Consider the following 21140-nt stretch of genomic DNA (forward strand, 5'->3'; position numbering starts at 1 on the left):
TTTATGTGCTACATGATGTGAACTTATGAAAATCGTCTGATATTCCCCTTTAAACGTACAATGCCCGTAAAGGCAATACTATTATACAAATGATTTGTAGTCTGTGTGTGGAATGTACCAAGGTCAACTAAGATGTTATCCTACAATTTTATTCATATCTCTGTGTATAGAATATGTTCTCTGTTCGTTTATATTTGCATAATGAATACCTTGTCTCTGTCTTTAAATCCAGGAGGCAACCTAGGCGTTTCATGTTCTCAGTTTATTGGTATGTGGTTAGTTTTATGATAAATAAAAGGGTTTTAATATCGTGAAGAAATGTCCACGCATCACATTTTCACTTTCTTGAGGTCAAACTGCATGGTGTTCCATGGACGGTGGTAGGTTATGAGATGGCCCCTCAGATCACCAAGCTTGATATCAATGTGCTTAGGACAGCAACCACAAGGCCACCACACAGCTTGATAGCACTGGGGGGGGGGGGGGGGGGCAGATGTAGGAGAAGAAGAAGAAAAGAAAAAAAAGAGAATACAAAATCACAACTTCCTGTTCTCTGTCTGAGCAGTGACAACAAATATCCTTCGTCAACAGTAAATTTACAGAATGCAAGAATCACGTATACGGCCTTGAAACAATTTCAAGAGAATCAGAAGTACAAGCTATACTGAGCTAAAGCACTACAGTCCCGCATCAGGTCGACGCCATTTCAGTTAACCCTTTCTGTGCTAATGAGTCAAAATAATGCGCGAACATGGTACACAGGTGGCTGTACCTATGGATAAATGGATGTTGCGTGCAGGGTATTCAAGAGAACAGAGAGATTGCCGACTGAACACACGTACGCCCTTCTATTCGATGTTTGTTCCAACGCAATTTTTAGAGGATCGCTCCATTTGAAGGTAGAGTACAAAATATTTTGTTTCCTTGCAGATATCATCTCATAGCTCTCATATTAAATGATGTGTGGGGACAAATAAGTAAACGTTTTTTCTTCAAGTTCCATTTAAGGACAAGTTCACCTTCATAGACATGTGGGTTGAGAGAATGCAGCAATATTACTAGAACACATCAGTGAGAGTTTGAGGAAAATCAGACAATCCGTTCAAAAGTTAGGAATTTTGGAAGTTTCTGCTCAGTCACGGCTGGATGAGAAGACTACTATAGCTTGTGATGCCACATGATTGTGTACAATGATATAAAGAAAGAATAAAGAAAATTCAACATATTTTCACTTTTCTCGCATAACAAAAGAACACTCAACTTCTCTCTTTTAGAAGGCAGGGGGAATAATATTACCCTTAACATACGTCACTAACATGTCAAAGAAAATATGTTTTGTGAAATTCTCTTTTTATTTCCCTTATATCGTTGTACGCATGTGACATCATACACTGTAGTAGTCTTCTCATCCAGCAGTGACTGCGCAGATACTTTAAAAATTCATAACTTTTGAACGAATTGTCAGATTTTCCCCAAACTTTCACTGATATGTTCTACTAATACTGTTCCATTAACTCAAACCACATGTATATGAAAGTGGACTTGTCCTTTAAACAGAACAGTCAAAATGAATTGGGGTTGTCGATCATTTTCGATTAAAACAGCTCAACTTCTGTAGGACAAAGGATAAAATGTTTTAGAAAGAGGATACTTTCACTCTGATAACCTAAGCTATGTGTAGATAGTAGGAAAGATTCCAAACATAGGACGTATAGTTACCCACTCTTGTATTCCATAATATCATGGCTATTAAATCTAGACTGACAACATTGAAAATACAACCACAATTATAGGAAATGAAATAGTCGCTCGTTCTTATGTGGTTGTTTGATAACGTCCAAACTGTGAATTCCCATGATTTTACTGCGTTTACAGCATTGATGAAAGCTAATTTTACCACTCTGGTTTAGTCTGTAAAAGTTTCTTTGTACATGAAATAATAATGTAGACTTACACTCTGACATATCGTTTGCGTTTGTTGTAGAAGACAATGTGGAATGATCAATCAGTTGCTGTACAGACTACAAAATTGTAAATTTGCTATTTTTACAAAGCAATGCCTTGGTTGTGTCATAAGATTGAGCATTTACCATAAGGCCGTGTCACACCTTTCCGGGCAAGCTACGCGGGCTTGTTGCGAGGAGGGATTTTCCAGCACGCAGGAGAATTTTCCGCGGGCGGACAAGAATGTTTGCCTTACCTGCCAGACGCGTGCTACTTACCTTCTACTTGCGTGTATTCCGTGTGACCTGCCTGAGAGCTATGAAACCGATCCGTTTTCTGTACGAGCGACTTACAGTTACTGAGAAGTACCTGCGTTAGAGTTGCCTGAGAGGTGCTGCCGGTAAGGGTCTCCTACTGGTGTACCGCGTGTACCTCTGCGAGCGAACCCCCACGACTCACTCGGAACAAGTTTTGAGCATGCTCAAGGCCTTGTCATACCGTATCTGGGAAAGTTTCGTGGCTTGACTTGCGGGGAAACAAATTTGCTACCTGGAGCTCTCCGCAGTTGGTCCGCACCTGACACTACCTATTATAGCGCGCATCTCGCCTGTAGTTGCCCAGAGGTGCGCACGCAAGTCCCATTTAACCGCAACCAAGTTTTGAGCATGACCAAAACTTTTTCCGGGTGAGTCGCGGGGATGCCCAGAGAGGTCGACGCAGAACGCCAGTAGGAGGCCCTTAGCGGCAGCACCTCACAGGCAACTCCCACACAGGTACTTCGCAGTCCCCGTATGCAGCTATGATAATGACATTCTGTGGGACTTCTACCATTCCTTTAGAGGAATTCCTCCACTGAGTTGTCAGCACCCACGCGACTAGTACACAGGTCACACAGTATACCCGTAAGTAGAATTTAAGTAGAACGCGTCCAGCAAGTAAGACACATGCCCTGACTCTCCCGAATCCTTGTCTGCCCTCAGAAATTGTCCGGTATGCTGGAAAATCCCCACACACAACAAGCCCGCGTAGCATGCCCGGAAAGATGTGACAGGACCTAAACATGGTTGGGGGTAAAAAAATTTGCGTGCGCCTACGGGTGAGATACGTGCTAGTTACTGTCATGTGCGGGTCATCTGCGGGGACCTCCGGGTAATAAAAATTGTTCTTAAGTCGCACGCAAGGCTTGCCCGGAAAGGTGTGACACGGCCTTTAACAACCCTCCCTATCTGGTGGCCAATTTAATAACGTACTCTACCTTCAATCGAAACGTTTAGCTCCAGGAGCCGAACCAACTCCGCGTGTTTTTCTTGAATTTCTTGACCGTTTTCATGGATGGGTAGCGTGGGACGTAGCGGCGTAAACGATTGTTGCTACGGATACGAAAATTTAAGCTCATGGATGAAACGAATCATGACCAAAAGAAAATGTACGTACAAGAAATGCATATTTCATGATTATTCTGTTAAGATTGAAAAAAAAAATAGGCGCGTGTAAATTCTCAGCGAAATCGGACATATTTCACGAGAGGTATATCACTTGAATATCGGATTTCAACCACAGAAGTATCTATCTATCAAACTAAAGATGGCAGAAATCCATATAAGCCTACATAATCTTCCAGGTTACGTAAACGTGACAAAGCTTGTGTTATACTGGTCATTACTTCCATTTCTTAAACACTGACAGTCACTTATAATTTAGAGAAGTCTTAAATTCTTCATGATTCATGACAAAATAAGATGTTTTTTCTCGTGTGAGCAACAATTAATGCCATGTGACCAACAAACATGACAAATCCTCTTCAGTGACTCCATAATCATAGTGAACCATGAAATTTATGTATCTATTTCAGAAAGGTGTCTGCAAGATATTGAAAGGTATTGTAATGTTATGACATAAGATTTCAAGATTTCGGAACATGTGCTGCTGTGATCACGGTGAGGTCTTGATATCATCTATCATTGATCAACCAAACTTGAAAAAAAAAATTCGCAAAGCATTTCATGAATAGAGGATTACAGAAAAGAAAATGTTGGAGTATGCATGGTGTCTGAGATTTAAATCTCTACAGAAGTTAAGAAGCTGTTTTATTTTCGAAGTGAAGTGAGGAAAACTTGAGTCACAATCCGGGAACTTCGAATAAAATGATTTCTTATAACATGCTTAAGGATTTCTGAACACCTACTACCTGGAGGGGAATTTTGCGCGATAAGTATAATAATGTTTAAGTTTTAATACCCTATTGCACAGTTCTGCAACACGCTTTCGCCGGATATAATGACCGAAATGAAGGCATTTCTCTTCAAGCTAAATAAGCTAGGAAGCTATAATGATTGACAAAGCACATACATGTATTATTGGGATGACGGGAGAGACTGTGACGGTCTTTACCTGTTACTGTCCAGGAGTGGATCAATCACCTCTTTCCAGCTCTCCAGGGTCCAGGTGTGTGGGTCAGAGTAGACCAGGGCACCGTTGACATAGGTCTGAGGTGTACCAAACACACCACCTGTAGCCATGGTAAGCAGAAATGCAGAATTTATATCAAGTATAAGACTCACACGAGTAGATAATTCCCCATAGAGACGTGTTTTAAAATTCAAAATTCAAAAAACTCTGTAGAATAGCTAGGAGAAATTAGATGTTTCATCTTCACTAACCTGCAAAGGTGAGATATACCCTTTCATCCATCAAATTTCCAGGGGGTTCTTCAGATCAAACTCTGTCCAAGGGTTCCCAAAGCCAGACTACGAGCACGAGTTCTTTTTACTAAAAAATTCACATATTTTCTCTAACATGCACCCAATGAAATATAGTCCCTTGAAATCCCATGGAAAAGCTTTCATATTCCGACCAAAGTGCAGTTTGTAGAGTTATTCATACTCAATATCTGCAACTATTCAGGTCTTTTTTTCTTTTTTTTCTTTTTTGCAAAACTGCATTTCTGATTTTTTAATTATTCTTTTTCACTTATTCTAGTATGTTTGCTACAATTTTTTGAAGCGGTCAGGGACATTCCATGATTATTTACAGGTGTGAGCCGTATAGTTAGGTAGGTACGGTGGCCGATCTAGAGGGGGCGCACCGGGCGCGCGCCCCCTTTATTTTTCATAGGTAAAACAAAAGATATAAAAATAACAAAATGACATGAAAACCGGAAGTGAAACCAGAAAAATATATCTTTTTTGCCCCCCCCCCCCCCTTCACGGAATTCCTGGATCAGCCCCTGAGGTATGTAGTTACAAGTAGGCATATCATTCAATGTTGTTGTTTTTTTTCATCCTCTGTTCCGATAACACTATCTCCATCGTGTTTAATACTCATTGTTGCTGTCTGTATACAAGACTACGAAAGTCTTTCGAAAAGCAAGTTAATTTTATTCAATTTGATAATCACCATTTTGATAATCACCATTTGTAATTTCTCTGTTTATTCTCAATTTATCTTGTCGTTGCGTATTAGAAGGTAAGCGTATGAAGTTTTGAGGAGCGGAGAGGGCAAAACTGCTAAAATTATTGAAAAATAAAATGAAATGGGTATTTACAAAATTACAAGACAGCACATCAGTGTAGGCCCTACCAGCATTATGAAAATGATAAAGCACATGCGAATTCCCGATTTAATTCAATGGATGATTAAAAGGTTTGTCACTTTCTCTCCTCTATAAAATAAAAGGGTCACAGTGATTCGACTGCACCTCTTTTCTCCTCCGTGCTCTTTTGTTTCGTTTGTGATATTTTTAACCCACTGCCTCTACAGATTGATCGGACGGAGATGGTTCTTCTTTTCTATCTTGTTCTGTATTGTTTCAGACACTACTTCCTTCTGGTGAAACGATCGTGGCAGCACAGAATGGCAGTCCTGTGAATCAACCGAATAACTCCAGAGTATAGGAATGAAAAATAACTAACATTAAATCGAATAAAGACACCGAAACAAAATTAGTTCGGTTTCCGGCATAATTAGGGGTAGAGCCCATATCTTGAATTGAAGAGGAATACATGTACCTCTTATCTAACACAGCTAGATAGTTTCTATTCCTTATTTGAATGAATTTCCCCAGATGCGTCTTCAGTATCAAGTATAGGATATCAAAATGGCGTTGGTGACGAGGTAATTAGGAGAGCAATGAATGAAAATGACTTACGCGTGCCTCCGTACTTGAACTCGACGATAGCTTGTCGTCGGGCGGGGTCCTCCCTGTCCGACAAGCGGCGGAGGAATTCAGTCCGATCATAGCCGACTTCCCCGGCCCAAGTAGCGTATGTTCTGTTCAGAAAGTAGCGATGTACATCGTGTTGAAATCAGTGAAATTTACCGTAACAAAACACTCTGTCTGTGCAAAGAGGAGGAAGGAATACAGGGTGTCTGTGTATCTGTTTGAGTTTACCTTGATAAGCACAGGATACAACTAAAAGTAACATAGAATGCCATCCGAATAGCAAGTCGTCTATTCACCTACACATTTACTCTTCACATACACAAACTTATGGGAGTTTTGTAACTACAGTATCAGTACTTCTATAATCACATCCCATTATGAGCTTGCGACCACCACAAAAAAAAATAAAAAAAACCTTATTACATGTGAAACGTTACAGCTTCCATAGTTCTATTCTTTGCCAATTTCAATGAATATGTAGCCATAATATGTAGCTTCTATGTTATGAATTGGATGTGTGTGCGCGACAAGGCAAAATGTCACATTTTTTTTCACATTTTTGCTGGAAGTTTTGCTAGATGTCTTGACATTTCTGTGGAATCTGCACTGTAATGATTGTGTTCCACATGTGGCAATAAGCCAGTTCGTAATTAGCTCATGTACATATTGGTATAATACAAATGACCTTTCTTTCTTTTTTTCTCAGTTGGTTAGGCACTTCACTCGTTTTCAAAGCGACATAATGCACAAGCTTGCCAACAATTTATGGAATTCATATTCAAACAAAGAATGAACTTGCGTTTAGACCAGGTGACCAGAATGGCCAATTGACATTTTCAGGAGGCATCCATTTCATTATTTTGTATTGAATGCATTAACAACATTTTCTTTTGATATTGCCAAATACCAGGCTTGCTGTAAGGTGGATGTGCCGGCAAGCACCATCTAGGCCTATATCAATATAAGGATACATGAATAATCATCACATCACAGATGCTTATCTCAGCGAATTAACAAACAAAATGCATGTTGGTACAAATGACTTTTTTCTGCTCATGCGCAAAGTGGAACTACGAACTGGTCTATAACTGGAGTTGGGAAATTTTGGATCTACTTGAAGTATATAATCACTCTCACTGCTAGTCACCATTCATGTTCAGTGATGCATCAGTGGATGAATGGAGCTTTGTTGTGCTCTTAAGCGCAATCATCTGAGATTTTTGCCATCCTTTCGGGTTTTTTTATCAGCTGGATATCTGGCATTCCTCTGGACTTTACGCTGTGCCCCCACACATCACCCTATTGTGTTTTCCTAGCATTCCGTGACATGTTATTCAGTAATGTCCTTGCATAACCTTAGCTATCAATTCCTCTCACTTTAATGCTGCAGTATACAAGCTCTGAGCTGTATTCTATTAGGAGGCATATGAGCTATGAGCAGAGGAGACTCTCTGCCTCATATTTATTTCAACAGGCTTTTTGATCTGAATATTAAGAGACCCAGGTATACATTAGGGCACAGAGGAATCCGGGGTGGCAGGAGGAGTCAACGAAATGTCAATCATCAACACAAGGGAAGTGCAAATTGACAACTAAAGGTAGGATTGATAAATTGCTAGTCTTCACGTTATAAATCTGACCTCATTATTGATCATTTGATGGATCATGATTTAGACAACTGGCACTGACTGAGACCATGCAAGGAGGTTCAAGAGAATGGAGTCACAACTGTCTTTATATTTCCTCTGAACCCATATTTGATGCCGCCACTGGAAAATATTTGAAGCATGTTCCAGACTGGATCTGCCACGCAGATAGTCATACAATTAATTGCATAATCACCAGCCACTTTCTATGGAAGATATGTCTTTGTGATGGTTATTACTTGATAGTAAAAATGATTTAAAAATGATAAAATCGACTTTCCAGTTAAGGTGCAGTTCAAATATTTTCAGAACGTACGGATCAGAATTACACTTTTTGACATAATCCTGAAAAGAGTTACTTTCTTTTTCATATGCCTTATCATTAGCTGAAATTTAATTTCATTTAATACAAAAATAATCAAAATATAGCCGACATTATGTTAGTGTTCCAAATAAATCATCTCTTTGCTCGGAAAGACGGCGGCATCGAACCCCGATCAAAGTCACAAATGCACTTGTGGAATTCTTTTGTACGTCAAAAGAAAACTGACAGCTGTTTGAATGTTTACAGCCAGTTGGAACTCCATTTCTCAAGCCTCGTTGAAGTGACTGAATGTAGCGTGAGTTATGACAGTGTTGTTCTAAGCGAGTGATTGTTTACCGCCCTCGCCTAAGAATAATACATGTTTACAGTGCAGTGCCGGGCCGAGCCGCTGCCGAGCCCGGCCCTTTCACTCACTGTAAACGGGGTCTAAGTCCAGCTTTACTGACTTTATTCAAGACTCCCCTTCACTCCTGGATAAGTATGTTCTTTTCACGGGCAAATTACTTATATTCGGAGATTTTTATGTCCACTTGGAGAATTAGAATTCTATTGAGACAAGGCGACTTGTGTCGTTACTCAATGACCACAACCTTCAGCAGTTTGTGGATGGGCCAATTACCCATGAGTCTGGCCATACTTTGGATTTACTTATTGCACGGATTGGAGAAGAGTGCTTAGAGACTGTTGATATAGGTGAGTCTTTGTCAGACCACTCAGCTATTCACTTTAAGCTGCATTTTCAGAAGCCAAAGGCAGTCAAGAGAGAGTGCAATTTCGTAGGAATAAAGGCAATTAATTCCACCTAGTTTAACGCGGATATTCAGAAGTCTGAGATATTATCTTCAGATACAACACAATCTGCTGAGACTCTATTACTACAGTACTACATGGTTATGGAAGAACTCCTTGATAAACATGCACCACAACGTTCCTGTGTTGTCATTGATCATCCTGACAAGCATTCCTTGGTACAGTCAAGATATAGCTGATGTCAAGCGAAAGCGACGTCAACTTGAGCATGTTGAGCGGAAATGGAGAAAGACAATGTTATCTCTTGATAAACATCGTTTCAACGAACAGAGGAACACCACTCAAGATTTGTTCAAAGCGGCAAAGTCTAAGCTTTGGAACAATCTCATATTGGAATGTGGCTACCCAGAAGGAAATACCAGTTACAACTGGACCAGTTGAACCAGTTTAAATCAACTGGCAACTCTGGAAACTGAAATGGGCTAACCAGTAAACGAAACCAGTTTCCTGCCAACTGGACCAGTATACAAAACCAGTTACCTTTCAACTGGTTTCCAGTAAACTGGAATCAACTGGGATCCCGGCGTTGACAAAATTAATATTTTCTCGAGTTTTGTTGAAGTTTGAGCATATCCCAGAACGCATATAGGATGTACATATATGAGACGACATATCCAAATTAACCCTTTCACAATCATAATCCTACAGCTAGTCTTAGAGCCTAAACCTGCAGGTATATCTACACCCTATACCTAGTTGGTACTGGACATATCACATTAGTGCCATTTAGTTATACAGATGTAATGGTTTAAGATGTGGTTACCAAGTAAATTACACTTTTAATATCAAAAAATGAAAATGCCTCCTCATAACACAAGTTGAAATTGTGACTAACACAACAATAATATCTAATGAACTTTTTAACACAGTTCAAAGTTTATTGTAGAAATAAACAATCATGAAAACAATTTCAACTATATTCTATCTATTTCCATTCCAAGAGAATTTGAATAGCTTATCTGCATGACCATGCACAGTAGAAACCAACTGGAATCAACTGGTATTATGATTAATGGGTTTTAATCTGGAATAAACTGATACGCAAGCCCAGTCAGGTACATGGCATTCAAGTGTCAACGAACTGTTTACACACAAACTGACACACACACACCCACAACCACACACACACACAGATACACAAGAACACATACATACCTGGTCTATTACGTGGGTAGTTTGCTAGTTGGAACGTCAATCGACTTCAATTTGTACCAACTGTACCACAAGGATCCATTTTTAATTTTAAAGAATGTTTTAATGCTTTGTTTGTTCAATTTTTCTTTGGTTTGATGTTTATTAGTAATACAAGCTGGTATGATATTTCCCAGGTTTGTCCGAAGTGTTCTAGAGGCAAATTGTAAGTGTGGGTATGACAGTTTATCAATTGTGTTTAATCGTTCAATTTTTTGAGTCAACTGCATGGTAATTAAATATGTATGTTCAGACTGGTGTAAAATTGGCCATGCAATTTATCCACTTGTTTTAGCTGGATTTTGCCACAGTACCGGTATAGTATCTTTTTAGGTTACGGTAGTGGGCTGGTTTATTCCACTCAATTGCTTCAACTGGAGTCAACTGGAAGCAAACTGGCACATAATATTGTACCAGTTTAGTCAACTGAATCCAAAAAGTAGACTTCAACTGGTATCAACTGAATGGTACCCAGTGAGACTTGGACTAGCATTAGCTGGTACCAGCAAGACCTCAACTGGTATTGCAACTTGTACACAATAAGATTTGATCAACTGGTATCAACTGGTAACCAATGCAACTTCAACTGGTCTAAACTTGTACTTGTATGACATCAACGTATCAACTGGTTTCAACTGGTACCAGTTGCAACCAGCGAAGACCAGTTAAACCAGTAGAGACCAATTAAAAATGTTTACTGGTTTGTACTGGTTACAACTGGTGCAACTGGAAACATGGGCACAGACCAGTTATCAACTGGTTGTGGGGACTGATTCCTAACAAATCCCATGTAGGGTTCCTACTCGTATACCGATTGTCCACTTGATAATGATAATGATAATGAATAACATTTATATAGCGCTTAATACTGATGTTTCTAAGCGCATCAAATCGGGGAAAATAATATATATAACGTAAAAACAAAATACAGCATTATGTACATATTATGATAACGACAGCAACAACAACAACAGCAAGATTAAGGTTGTGTAAACAGATGAGTTTTCAACAATGACTTAAACCTATCAACATTTTCAGCGTTACGAATATAAAAAGGGAGTTCATTCCAAAGAAGTGGGGAAATAACTGAAAAGGCCCTATCACCATAATTTGATATGGATTAAAGACCAGTTACAGAGTCAACTGGAACCAGAAGAAGATACTGCTTCCAGTTTAAAGCAATTGGAGCCAGTTGAAATTTCCAACTGGTTGTAACTGGTACCAGTTGCAACCAGTGAAGACCAGTTACACCAGTAGAGACCAGCAAGCGCGCCGGAACACTTCTGGTTTTGGGGGGGCAAAATCTCAACGGGGGCACATTTATGTGACGACGTGAGATCCTCGGCGCGGGAGCGAAGCGAGCGAGCGGGGGGGGGGGGGGGAGGGTGGAAAGGGGGATCCCCCCCCCCCCCCCACTGTAGGGAGCTTTTGTAAAACAGGGTACAAAAGTCCCGTTTATAGACAATTTAAAAGCAAATTTCTAAGGAATTAAACATAGTGAAAAATAATCAGTGCGAAGGACTATGATTATTACATACGGGAGTACATAATAATAATATTATAATGGTGTGAGATCCTCGGCGAGGGAGCGAAGCGACCGAGCGGGGGGGGGGGGGAGGGTGTGGGAGGGGGGATACCCCCTCCACGGTAGGGACTTTTCGTAAAAACAGAGTATAAAAGTCGCGTTTATAGAGAATTTAAAGTAAATTTCTAGGGCATTAACATATTGAAAAAATCAGTTGGAAGGACTATGATCATAACATACGGGAGTACATTAATAATGTGATGGTGCGAGATCCTCGGCGAGGGTGTGGGAGGGGGATACCCCCTCCCACGGTAGGGACTTTTTGTAAAAACAGAGTATAAAAGTCGCGTTTATAGAACACTTAAAAGCAACTTTCTAGGGAATTAACATATTGAGAAAAAAAAAACAGTTGGAAGGACTATGATCTTTAATACGGGGGTATATTATGTGATGGTGTGAGATCCTCGTCGAGGGAGAGAAGCGACCGAGCGGGGGAGGGTGTGGGAGGGGGATACCCCCTCCCACGGTAGGGACTTTCTGTAAAAACAGAGTATGAAAGTCGCTTTTATAGAGCATTTCAAATTAAATTTCTGAGGAATTAAACATAGTAAAAGAAATCACTGCGAAGGACTATATGATAATAACTTAAGAAAACTTTTCATTTTACTATAAGTACGGGCAGAACGAGCGAGCCACTTTCACTTTGCAATTTATCTGAAATGTACTCATTAAAAGCTTAAACGTGATCGCATCGTTCGAACAATAAAAAAAATATTCTTATACTGCTAGAAAACAAAGAAGAAAATGAAAAATGTAAGGCTTACTAAAGGTATGTTTCAGCGGGCACACTCGGGGACACGAGGCTACCATCTATAATACACTAAATTTACTCGTAAGTTCCTAGTGTATATACAATAATGTATGTTGTTAGTGTATTATAATTTTCGCCCCGTTAGGGGCGAAAATTTTTGCATTTTCAGTTATGAAATTACAACATTTAGACAAGAAATATGCCTTTTTGTTCATTTTGGTCTTTAAATCAGTGATTAATTATTTGTGAGAATACAGGGGGCACTTTGGGGGGGGGGGGGGGCAAAAACTCGTTTTGCCCCCCCAACATTTTGTTTGGGGGGGGGGGGGCAAGTGCCACCCCTGCCCCCCCGCTTCCGGCGCCCTTGATTAAAATTGTTTACTGGTTTGTACTGGTGTAACTGGTGCAACTGGAAACATGGGCACACACCAGTTATCAACTGGATGTGGGGACTGGTTCCTATAAAATCCCATGTACTTGTACCGATTGTCCACTTGATATGCATTTATAGAGTCACGTCACGAGACCGACACCCACGAGTCATACAGCTCACGAGTCAAACAGCCCATAAGTTATACAGCTCACGAGTCATGCAGCCTATGAGTTCGACACTAAGCTAACAAGGCCCACGAGACCGACACATTAAGCCTTGTGTTGTATCTGTCGAACTCGTGTGCTGTATCGACTCGTCAGTTGTATGACTCATGGACCTGTTTTGAATGTCGAACTCGTGGGCTGTATGACTCGTAGGAGTCGGTCTTGTGGAATGACCCCGATGTTGTTGGGGCTGCTATTTAGGAGATTCGCAGTTGGATGAACAGTAACTTCTTGAAGCGCAATGACAAGAAAACAGAGCATCTGTTGCTCTCATCTCCACATATGAGGAGTAGTATCAATGGTGCTCCAGTTCTAGTCGGTGAAGAAGCTATATCTCCCAACAATAAGGCTAGAAACCTTGGTGTAGTCTTTGACAGAATAGTATGAAGAAACACATACAATAACATTTTTGTTTGCCAGTCAGCATACTACCAACTCCGCCGGATTGCTGATATCAGACACTGTCTTACACGAGGTGCTGCAGAAAATATCACTCATGCTCTTATATCATCTAGACTGGATTTCTGCGACTGTCTCCATGCTAGCCAGTCATCATCATCAATCAAACGCCCCAGGTTGTACATAATGCAATGCTGCTGCACGCCTTCTTACAGGCACCAAGAAGTTTGATCATATCTCACCAATACTTCGTGAGCTTCACTGGCTGCCTGTGCAATGCAGAGTGCAGTATAAGATCTTACTGCTTACTTATAAGGCTCTCCATAACTTGTCTCCTGGCTAAAACGTGTCTGCGCTTATCAGTGTACGTCAGCGACGACCTGGGTCCCGGTTCATAAAGCTTGTTATCAGTGACAACTGCCACAGTTCTGTGACAAATTTGCTCTTAGCAAATCAGATGCAAGGATCTCCGTAGCTTATAACAACTACGACAACTTGTCACTGAAAACAAGTTTTATGAAACCGGGCCCAAGACTACGTTGTACTGGACTGGCTCTCCATGTTCCCAATACCCGCCTAAAAATTATGGGGATAGAGCCTTCTCTTCGTTGGCACCACGTCTGTGGAACTCTCTACTAGTCCTGCATCGGAATTGCAACAGCCTCAATACCTTCAAGTCTGAACTGAAGTCTTATCTTTTCCAGCAACTTTGTGAATGATGTGTGACACATTGTGGGAGCAGGGTGACTTTGAATATTTCTACGGATAAATGGCGCTATATTAATGCTGTTTCATCACCATATTTTTATTGTTTTGACTTTGCTCGGTATCCAATATATGTAAATCTAATTATGCCTTGGCATTTCACGTAAATATTTCGTGAGTCAATCGACATGATGTACCTGGAGACCTGTATGGCTCTCTATACGTTTGCCTACTATACGCCCACCAATAAACCCGTTAATCTACATCTTTTTCTATAAGTGCAGTCATTAATATATTTACAATGATATTATGGGTCCTAAGGTTAGTTTATTATAGTGCTTTTTAACAGCCTAATGGTATTCTTTTATCATTGTTGTGATAATGAAGTGGAGGCCTACGAAAAGATATACATTATGTATCTAATGATCTTAAGCAGTTAAGACAAAGTAACAGCACCAAAACTAAAATTCTCGAAAGAAAAGTCTATTGGTGATTATTTAAGAATACGGACAAAGTCAGGATTCGTCTTGTCTAAAAAATCAACAAGAGAAATATACAATACGGAAGCGTATAAACAGACGAATGTACTAAGTATATGGTATAAAAGCTGGCCGCTGTTATATAATTGTAATATTGTGTCATAAAACGCAGTGCAAATATTGAGCGAAGGTGATAAAGGAAGGATGAAAAAAGGAATTATGAACAACAACGGACACTTTTGTACTGTTACAAGAAAAGCGCAAAAGACTACGAAAAAAGAAGGTCAGTCATACATGAATACCAAATCGATAAAATGTCACATGATGGTTTGTAAGCATATAATGCTTGTTCATTCCTGTATGTACCTATAGTATCTCTCCATCTTACTATCCTTGTTTCTTCCATATGTGTTGACACTTTGATTCTTTAGTAGTTCTGCCCAATGATTTTGCCGCTTTTCGTGTCGGCCGTCATGGATAATCCGTATGAATACAGACCATAAGAAATACAGTAACAACATGTTGTGACTGTATTTCTTTGTATACATGGTCTGTATTCAGAAGTAAGATATTATTGTCTAACTTGTTCATATATTCCAGCCAGAAATGATAAGTTCTCACGTCAGCGTGGAGACATTGTAGATCACACAGCCTCTAAAACTAGCCATTTTGAAATGCCTTACGTTGTCGAAATGTAATGTGGTGACTCTATGTTGTCGGTGTATTTATTTCACTCAATTGATTAATTCTTACTTTCAACGAAGAATATAAGTGTGCAAAACATATCATGCTAACAAAAAAAAACGTGTATTTATTAGGCAGAACATCAGATCAATGGCTCCCTTGTGGAAATCATTGTCTACAGTGACAAGTCAAAGAAGGTTGAATGAATTGAATGAATGAAATAAAATATGTTCTCATTTTGACTTCAAAATGAAGCACAAACACTCACTGATAAACGTTCTACGTGTTCTGCAAATCAATTGAACTTGGAGAATGATTTAAAGAGCAATACAGGAAGTTAACCTCAAGATAAGATATGTTGTCCTTTCAGTGTAGCCTTACTCAAATATATAAGTCTCTGGTTGGTCGAGGATGTTGCTGGCGTACAGAGCTTCTTGTTTGTCAAAAGAATTCTGGAAGAAGTCGAATGTGAGGGTGGAATTGAGTTCGTCGGCTATGAAGCTTGCCTAGCAGCAAAAAGAGAGAGAAATGCAGAAAGCTTCATACAATTCAATCAAAAGAATAGTCGTGATGTCACAATACTTTCATGATAAAGTGTTTCATCCCTTGTGTGGAGACTCTATATTGCTGACTCTATATCAACTTTGAGTTAAAGGGAAATCAACCCCCAAAATAATGTTGATTGAGTGAATGAAGCAATATTAGTAGAATACACTATCAATGAAAGTTTGAGGAAAATTGGACAGTCCGTTCAAAAATTATGAAATTTTGAAGTTTTGGTGACGAAACCGATCATGACATCACATATGGACTAGGTTATACCATATAAAGAAAATATGAAGGAAATTATACATTTTATTTTTCACTTTTCTAGCATAATGAAAGAGCACTAGACTTACCTCTTTTTCAGAAAGCAGGGGGAATAATATTACCCTTGACATATGTCAGTAACAAGTTCAGGGAATTTTTACTTTTCATATGAAACGGTATTTTGTGGAATTTTCTTTATACTTTCTTTATAACGTAGTACATTATGTGATGTCATAATCTGTAGTAGTATTCTAATCCAGTGGTCTCGTCACCAAATTTCAAAAATTCATATCTTTTCAACCGATTGTCCGATTTTCCTCAAACTTTCACTGATGTGTTCTACTAATACTTCTGCATTCACTCAATCCACATGTTTATGGGGTTAATTTCCCCTCAAAGGGGAAACAAAAAGAGTGAAAGCAGCAACACTAGTAGAACACATCGGTGAAAGTTTGAGGAAAATCGGACAATCGATGCAAAAGTTATTAATTCTTAAAGTTTTGATGTTGTCACTTTTTGCACTGATCGTCCGATTTTCCTCAAACTTTCATACATGCGCTCTACTAAAGTTGCTGTTTTCACTCAACCCACATTACTCTTCTGGTTTTGGTTTCCTTAATGAGTTTGCCTGGTGCAGAAGGCGTTTAGATCCTCGTGTCAGAGGCCAGGGGGCGTCAAAAAGTCAGCAAATTGAGTGTAAATCAAGGCATGGACCGGTACGAACGTTCTGGATTGTTTGATCTTTTGATTCATTGTCATTCATGCAAGGGAATAAGGGAGTGTATCAACCATACATTAATTACATGACAACTTATAAATTCCAAATAAAATGATAATATCAAGAGCACATGATTTCTCTCCGGGTAGGAAAGTTTTCCACCTATCTGGTTGTCGTACAGGATGAGAAGTGGACACTGTTAATGTCCTGGTGGCTTTGTAATCATTTTATCACTTTTCCCGACATTGTTCTCGGCAGATGGCGAATTGGGTCTGTTTACCAGAGTGGGAACGTTCGTGCCATTTTCCCTCTATTCCCATGTATTTTTTTTTTTTAGTTTATCTATGGTTACTTTAACTAGGTCATTTACTAAAACTACAATGCTTGGATGATAAAACGTAACACTTTGTGCTCGAATTTTGTGAAGCGACCCAATTACGAGACAGAAGATTGTTTTGCTATGAATTCAAATTCGATTCATAAAAGTAAAAAAAAAAAAAAAAATCTTTCTTGAATTATTTCTCACCTCATTATTAATATTCAAAACATGTAGCCGTAGGCCTACACCCATAATCTGATAGCAAAAATTACGAATGTGACATACTACAATTGTATTGAAAGCATGGCTGACATTTTGATTTGCTGAACCATTGTTTAAGATTTGTAAACATCAATTTTGGGGCGTCCTTTCAAACCTCTGTTGTCTATCATACTCGTTGAATTCACTCAAATCATCCTCTTTATTAAAAAAAAAAAAGAGAAATCGTCGATATAGCTCCTTAGGTGTCAACAAGGAGAAATGTTCGTGGGGCTCTCTCTTTCTATCTATGCATCTATTTAGTATTTCGTATAGTCCATATATTTGGCAAACAATAGTATCAATAGCAGGAGAACAGAAAAATTGGTCCTGAAACTTATCATGCTGCACACCAAGAGTTTATGTTTGATACACTGTTTCTGTACAGCATGATAACTTTCTGAAGGTATTTTCATATACGTTATTTGTGCAATTAGAGCGGATCAAATTTGGCGTCCATATTTTGAGGAAAGAGTATCTACAGCATTTTAGTCTTATGGCTTCCTATCGGGTCACTCGTCTGTCTGGCCACCCTATTTAAGGGATGGTACACTATTGATTGAGGTGAAAATTCAGCTTTTAACTTTTTGCGAGATACTTAGAAAGCACTTCATGAAATGTTGAAAAACTTACAATATTCTCAGATGACTTCAAACTATATTTGATGAAAATCGGTTTTCAATAGGCTGAGATATAAAAAAAAAAAACCAAAGTAAAACACTTTGAGGATTGCTCTGTTTTGTATATCTCAGCCATTTCAAAACCAATTTTTATCATATAAACTTTGAATTCCTCTTAGAATTACATGCTCTTTCATATTTCCCTAAGAGTTTCTCATTATCTCAAATAATCATCATAAAAAATGGAAACCTCAAGTCCCATCTCAACAGAAAATGTACCATCCCTTTAACACTGGTCAAAGCGCTCGTCAAGGAGAGTATCTGCTTACCTTGGCCGACGCCATGGCTGCCCGATGATAAGGGAGAGGAAACATGAGGGCTGAGAACTGGACGGCATCCGGCCCGTAGTGATCGGCGACCTCGAGGTAGGTCGGCCATCCCGCTTGTGCATCGGGGCAGACCAGGTCCACCCAAGCTTCGAGAAGGACGGGCGCATTGCCAGTCCTGTAGACAAAACCTGGCTGGCGGTTCGGGATCGGAGCTTGGGAGACGACATGGCTGATAAGGCCTAGGAAAGTGGCAACGAGGACCAGACATTGAAGATGATGAATATGCATGTTGGTTTACAAAATAAATTATAAACAATATATAGCTGCCAGTTATACGAAGTCTGTGTCGGATGGCACATGGATTCGATGTCTCGTTTTGCGAGTATCCTTCTGCAGCCTGGATTTGTTTCTGTATCGACGATATACAGTAATGTCTCGATCGCCCGCGCGCGCAGAAGCTAATACCTTTAACTGGGCAAACAAGTAAAAGAGGAAAGTGATGTCATCCAAAAATAGCAAAGTTTATCACAAAGATCTTTGCTCAGTTTAAAGTGTCAAATTATAGAGGGGGGTGGAAGAGAGGGGGTACTGTACATGTGGTATCTGTCTATCTCTTCGACGCATGTTTTCCTAAACACCCTCGTTTCCGGTTTATTTAGGTGTTCCCCCCCCCCCCCCACTCCCCGAGCTGTTTTTAACAATCCTCTATCATTCCCTCAGAGGGGAACTTGATAATAATATAGTAATATAATGATAATATAGTAAATATGACATATTGTATATACTGTATACATGATATGGGCCTATAGGGCTTGGATATCATATCAGTAACGTGTAGATATCAGTGTGACCGTAAAATCATATTCAGAATATCTGTTTTATGTCTTAAGCACAAACTCTATCATAGATACCCTCTTGTTTAAATACGTTATGACCCAGATCTGCAGGTTAATTTGATTTCCAACAGCAAAGCTAATATATTATGCCCACGACATCGCACGAGCATCGTCACTATAGAAAATCGGTGGACTGTCCCTTCTTTTCAACCTTGTTAATTACACCCTTTCCTCATCCACCCCAAAACACTCACACACACACACACACACGCACACACACACACACACATACACACACACGCAAACACGCACACACGCGCACACACACATTACACACAAGAAAGTCTACTCTATCATCAATCCCCCCTAAAAAAAAAGAAGAAAGGAATCGTATAATGAAATATCAAAAGAGCAACAAAAAGGGCAAGAAGTTCTAAGAGGATAAGGGTAATATCGTTAGTGATACCATGTTGGGAAGAACAAAACACAACATCCATGGAAGGAACGGTAAGTGGTATAACAATTTAGAGGTTTCACACACACACACAAAAAAAAATAAAAAAAAAATCAGTCATGCGGCCTACAGGGAAGTGATCCGCCCGAATTCAACACTGCAACGTTGCTATCAAAGCGAGCCCGAATATGCAAATGACAGATTGGTCGATCTGATATGCGTATTTCTTGGATTATTTTGTAGACTGTTTTGCGGAGTGTAAATGTCCCCTATACTTAGTGGCAGCTCTGTTGAAGATTGTGATTCAGAAAGAATGTTTTCATTTTCTAGAATGACAACAATCACAAAAAACAAACCAAAACAAAACAAAACAAGTCTTGTACGATTTAAGTAAAATTGCTCTTACCATCGCAGCTTCAACTAGAACGGATGACTACTGCTATCTTTTTTTTTTTAGGCAGGTGAGGTAAAGGATAGCAAAACAAACATGAACACATTATATACGATGTCATAAGGGCTAGTTCGGGAAAAACAAACAAACCTATGTTGTCATTGAAAGTGTTTCATCAGTTAGAGAAAAAAAAAATCCCGAGCAGTAAAAGGTACAAGTTAAAGGTCCTATTTACCTTTGGGAGCAGTGATTTAAAAAAAAAATAAATAAATATCACTTTTGATGCATTGTGTAGGTCAGTTGTATAACAAAACATCCCATCACCATATAAAATTTTTGCACTAAAGCCTAAAAAATAAGGAGATATTACTATTTTTCTCATTAAACCATAACTGTAGACGGTTTAGTCTGGAAACATTTTTATTAGAACTATTGTTCACATCTTGTATATTCAACAATACTTAACATCGATTATACTGATCAAATTTTTACATTGGTCGTTTCTATCCCTAACTCACATTTTACAACTATTTTGAAGCAATAAAGCTGGTTTTTTTGTTTCATCTGCAAATGGTAAATTATGCCTTTAATTGATGTCGAATGATCACATACTGCCCTCTTTGTTCGCTGAGTATAATGCATCCAAAGACTCAAATGTGCTTTTGTGACGTTTGTCAAAGTGTTCCTATAGATAATTTTATTCTGTCATGTCATTACTGTTTGTAGCGTACTCATTAATCCAGGCTTTCGTTTTTACAATCGATCGGAAAATGCTCATAGGCTTCAACAGCTACAATCTGTGAATTGTCCCAGAAACCCACTTGCCGAGAGTACTTTGATAAAATAGGTGACGCATGGGTGATTAGCACTCACACAAAATTGATATTGTAATCGTTTTAAAACCCTGTTGTGAGGGCTAGTCTTAGGGCCTAGTGCTAGAATCAGCAAAGTGATACAACATTGCTCTGAAACGAATTCATCCCATACATTGAATTCAAGTAGGCCTACACTACAGTCTTGTCACAAATCGAAATAAAATGGGTTGGATATTGAGTACATCTATACAAAGGCTTTTGTGCTCGTGTTTCTCTCACGTTTATGATACAACATGATATCGGTTGGATTGG

The 21140-nt window shown here is 39.2% G+C and overlaps 1 protein-coding gene across 1 annotated transcript; it reads right to left on the minus strand.

Moving 5' to 3' along the window:
* Positions 1–221: 221 nt before the first annotated feature.
* LOC140227785 (uncharacterized) lies at positions 222–18620 on the minus strand. Its single transcript, XM_072308182.1, has 5 exons — positions 18333–18620; positions 15660–15784; positions 6092–6213; positions 4336–4453; positions 222–470 (listed from the first exon to the last, which is right to left on the minus strand). Exons 1-5 carry the CDS (start codon positions 18618–18620, stop codon positions 401–403), a joined length of 723 nt encoding a protein of 240 aa, XP_072164283.1. The 3' UTR covers positions 222–400.
* Positions 18621–21140: the final 2520 nt, after the last annotated feature.

This window comes from Diadema setosum, chromosome 4 (assembly GCF_964275005.1).
Source record: "Diadema setosum chromosome 4, eeDiaSeto1, whole genome shotgun sequence".
Classification (NCBI taxonomy): domain Eukaryota; kingdom Metazoa; phylum Echinodermata; class Echinoidea; order Diadematoida; family Diadematidae; genus Diadema; species Diadema setosum.

What these genes read in the sequence shown, in the direction of transcription:
- LOC140227785 (XM_072308182.1), bottom strand. Translation starts at nt 18,620, where the DNA reads ATGCATATTCATCATCTTCAATGTCTGGTCCTCGTTGCCACTTTCCTA. An exon ending in CAGCCATGGCGTCGGCCAAG is followed by an intron (nt 15,785 to 18,332) that starts GTAAGCAGATAC and finishes TTTTGCTGCTAG; the next exon opens with GCAAGCTTCATAGCCGACGA. An exon ending in CCAGAGACTTATATATTTGA is followed by an intron (nt 6,214 to 15,659) that starts GTAAGGCTACAC and finishes CTTTCTGAACAG; the next exon opens with AACATACGCTACTTGGGCCG.